This window comes from Limulus polyphemus, unplaced genomic scaffold (genome assembly GCF_000517525.1).
Source record: "Limulus polyphemus unplaced genomic scaffold, Limulus_polyphemus-2.1.2 Scaffold152, whole genome shotgun sequence".
Classification (NCBI taxonomy): domain Eukaryota; kingdom Metazoa; phylum Arthropoda; class Merostomata; order Xiphosura; family Limulidae; genus Limulus; species Limulus polyphemus.
The window spans coordinates 774,488-779,153 of NW_013665762.1; the positions used below are offsets into that span (position 1 = coordinate 774,488).

Genomic DNA, 4,666 nt, shown 5'->3' on the forward strand with positions numbered 1-4,666 from the left:
GAGCAGGCTAAAGACACAACCTACCTTCTCGAAATCTTGGTTAGAAAGAGAGAGATGACATCCAGAAACGTTAAAATGGCCGAGAAAGCCACTAGGGGGACATTCTGAGCTTCCGATTGGTTATTCATGTCATATATACATATATATATATATATAGAAGTAAGTGTATTTAAGGGAGCATATGCAAAAATGAAAAGAGATAGTGTGGGTGCCACTGTGTTTGATTTATTACACGAGCAATATTTTATCAAACTGAAAAGATGAGAGGCTCTTATTTTATATTATAGCTTGTCAATATTGGTAATTTGAGTTGCTAATTCGTACAAAACTATAACCTTAGTATTTTGACATCACAAACATCTAATTTGAACCAATGCTGCATTCAACATACCACATGACACACAAAAATCAATGTTTATCTGTGTTTTTAATATTTACTTTTAAGTTAAGAAATTGAGTAAGGTATAGTACTAAAATTTGAATTATAATCTACAGTTTGATACCAAACTTATTGACATAAATTCATGAAATAGCAGTTCATTAAAATTTTGAATGCGAATCAACAAAACGCAATGACATGGCCTTTCAACCGTAACCAGTTGATATTTTGCATATGAAAGTCTTGGAATATTTATTAATAATCTGCCAAATTTCACGAACATATGCTTACTAATTTAAAAGTTAATGGAATTATTAAGCCCAAGAATTTTAATATATTTTAGCCTGGTATGCTCTTCCAATAACTTGTATGTCATCTCTCTACCACCTGTAAGTGACAAACACCCTTTCCTAGAAATACCCCCCACCTCAAACAAACCTACTTTTTCTACAAAGAATTACAAAAGTAATGTAAATAAAAGAACAAAAACCAATGAACATACCTTTCTTGTCAGTCTATAAAACAAGAACAAAAAAAAATATGAGATACAATAAAACTCGACACTAAAATCACATATAAAAATTTAAGCTACTATTATCTCATGAATGTTTAAAAAGTTTTTTCAACTAAAACTTAGGACATTATAGCAATCACTAGAATGAATTGGTAACTTTGAACTTTCTTTACCCTAGTACACAAGTTGCATAAAGAGGACCTGAATTTAGAGCTTTTGAAACATTTAAAAATAAAAACATGTTTAAGATCTTTATCTTATATACAAATACCATACATTTTCTTCTTGTTTTTGCTATGGATAAGATAAAAATATGATACTTTTTACTGTCTACTTTAAGGTACCGTTACAAAACCTTGCGATGGGAATTCATTAAGAATTTTTTTTTTCTGATAATCATATAGAATTCTAATAGCTTCAAACAAGTTGAAAATTAACTGAACACAGTCTTGAATTTTATAATGTAAAAACCATACAATATATTGTACCTTTTTTGGTAATAAGCTTAATAATGTAGACTATGTTAATTTGTCTATATTTTTTTTAACTTAGGAAAGTTTTTACTATAACTATTTGCACATCAATCCTACAACTCTATTGCAAACCAGATATTTATTATGACTCACCTTTAACACTTTCTGTTTCACTTCATCCTCAGAACTAATAACCTATGGATTGTAAAAAAAAAAAATTGCTATATCAGCAATTTTGTACTTCAGTGAGACACATACCATACATTGAAATTGAATAAAACTATTATCCCTAGTTTACTCACATTACAAACTTCAAAAGTATATTCACCTACTCATTTAGATTACATACCAGCTGTAAACAAGATGTTTTGCTCAACAGTAGAGTTCTCTTGGACAAGCTACCCCATAACAGCAGATAAATCAAGCATCACTTACAGTTAACGTAACTTAGGCCATTGAGGCTGTCCCATCCACTGAAATATATTAAACTTCAAAAATCAAAGCCAGTGGTTAAGGTGCATGCATACTAGTAAAATGCAGTGTTGAAACTACCAGGACAGTAAGCATGTAATAGATACACAATGTGTGTGTGTGTGTGTGTGTGTATATATATATATATATATATATATATATATATATATATAAAAGCACAAAAATCTGTGTTTGTCCATTATTTAACTACTCTTAGGTCGCTGGGCCAATCTCAAACAAACTTCCCTCCACCCCCACTATTGCTGTTATTGAACATTTATTATCTTTGATGCAAGTTAATGTTAACTACATTCATAGATGGTGCCACATCCTTAAACCAAAAAAAAAATTCTATAACACAACATACATACAATACACACCTGGCACCTGGGTATTTTTCGCAAGGCCTGTATTATCATATTATTATTAAATTGACAATTTCCTGAAAAGTTAATGGTAGGTTTAAATTTTGACTTTCCTCACGGGTGAGTGTTCACGAACAGCCTTGAAAGACCAAATGATCCCTTGCTGTCCATAAGTTATGATATAAAACTTTAAGTTATAGTATTTATCTGCAAATGACTGTTGCCTAACAACAATAACATTATCAATAACTTGTATACAAATGCAAAAATTGTCACTTGAAATTTTCATTGCTTAGTACTAAAACACTACTAATGCCAAATGATTAACATTAAAAAGAATAAAGTGCAAAATACACTACATATTAGTAAACTTCTAAAATATTTTGTAAATGAAACAGCACATTTTCTGTTGCTTCTTTTCAAAAATTAACCCTATGCACTCAGGTCAAATTGCAATCATGACATACTACTTTGAAAATTCAATTAAACAATTATCATAAATGTCTGTTGATAAACTTGGCAATAAACCACAGTTTCTTGTTAGCTATTAAATGTTTAGAAACAAAGCCATACAATAAACTTTGTGATGCAGACTACATAATGCATAAACCGATACATAGATAAGTTTGCCCAATTCAAACTGACAGCATGTCGAAAAATGATGAATGGGGATTGTAAACAGCCTATGCGTTGGCTTGGCAACAAGCTGCTTTATGTAATATTGTCTTGTGTAAACAGACTATGTTGTTCAGACAACAGCTTGCTATATCATTGTGTGTGGTTACGAATGGTCTATCAATTACATCATGACATGACGTAGAACAGGTAGAGGTTACTACTGATACATACCTGTCAATCATGGTATTTCAAGTTAACAACTAATGTGATTATAAAATCTCTCCTATTCATTCATAAGTACATAGGTAAGCTCATACTTCATTATTAACATATGGTTATTGACAACTTTCATTTCATTTATCTATATGTATACACATTTGTGGGTTTGAAATTGATGGACTTTACTGAAACTACATTTTACCTTGCCTTGACAAGGGTGTCATGCAGCATCACTCTCAGGTTACCATGTAAATTGATCAATCACTGTCATTTTGTTAACATTGTTCCAATGGGAAAAGTTCATTTACAGGTGTGATTTCTAATTGTTTTCATTAATTATTAACTACATTGAACTTGCAGTGTAAATCTAGTAATTTGTGAATGGTGTGTGAATTTTCGTTATTTTCATTATTTAAAAATCATCGAAACCTCCTACTAATATTATAGCAACTGGAAATTACGAATATAATAGTTCTAGGTTATAATTAGGCCAGCCTATACAAGACAAAAAATATTCGCACCATCACTTCATACCAATAAGTAGTTGTAGCATTAATTGTATGCCACAACACAAGCAACATAATAACAATTGTAATAATATATATATATATATATAATACATTGTAGCGGCTTTCAAAATTACATTAGATTAACATGGTATGTAGTGTACTGACCGAGGCTAAGCTACATTACTCGTTAGCCTAGACTAACAAAACGAAAAAGGCAAATACGATGTTTTGACCACTGATTAACAGTAACACTAATACGGAACCATTGGACCATTACGCTATAGTCAGTCTATAGCATTAATGCCATTATCGTTACTTCTCCTACTACTACTAGTAGTAGTAGTAATACAGAATTTTGTGTAATTGAGCATTTTAGTTTCAGTTTTAGGCCTACCGGCACTTACTTCTGATGCTGTTCTTTTTTGCGGACTCGTTTGTGATTTCAAGTCACCAGATCCTTTCTCGTTTTCCTGAACATTCTCTTCAACCTTCTGAGTAGAAACTTCTGTCTTGTTTTCTGTGGAACTCATTGTGACTATTAAAAATATTTGGCAAGCAACAATAACTAACACTAACAGTCTTTGTTCAAATTCGTAAAAATGGCGCGTGTATTATATACCACAAAGACTTAGTCAAACCTGTATATTTAAATAAAACATAAAAAGGAAAGATCAAAGATTATTTTAACAACCTAAAACTTAATTAAAATGATAAATAAAAATATATAGAAACGTTTAAGATTAGATTTAAAAAATAAAGGTTTACACAGCACTGCAACCACTAGAGGGTTGAAGAACTGTTTACTCGATATATGCATAATAAAATTCCACCTATTACATCCTCGATGTTAAAAAAATCAAAAAAAATCTTACAGTTTCAAAACGCGGTGCTTGTTATAAAATATTAAAAAAACAACCATCGCTTTACGAACATATAATTGTATGGTTGCTAGGAGAAAATTTGAAAATAGGCTTTTGCATATTTATTTATGTAAATATATATAGTCTGGAAATGAACTCAGGGAAAACATAAACTTATTTTTCAATTAAAAGCTAGAAAGCGGTCCGTTGAAGATAAATTCTTAATACCACTTTTACGGATTTACGGAGCCACTTTCT

The 4,666-nt window shown here is 30.8% G+C and overlaps 1 protein-coding gene across 1 annotated transcript in view; it reads right to left on the reverse strand.

The window, feature by feature from the left end:
- The window catches only part of LOC106476149 (acidic leucine-rich nuclear phosphoprotein 32 family member B-like), an 11,649-nt gene extending 7,272 nt beyond the window's left edge, over positions 1–4,377 (reverse strand). The window contains exons 1-3 of the mRNA XM_013936821.2: positions 3,953–4,377; positions 1,520–1,561; positions 882–894 (exon numbers count right to left, since the gene is read on the reverse strand). Of these exons, the coding sequence (XP_013792275.1) occupies positions 882–894; positions 1,520–1,561; positions 3,953–4,078 (181 nt within the window). The 5' untranslated portion in view covers positions 4,079–4,377. The remainder of the gene's footprint in view (positions 1–881; positions 895–1,519; positions 1,562–3,952) is intronic.
- Positions 4,378–4,666: the final 289 nt, after the last annotated feature.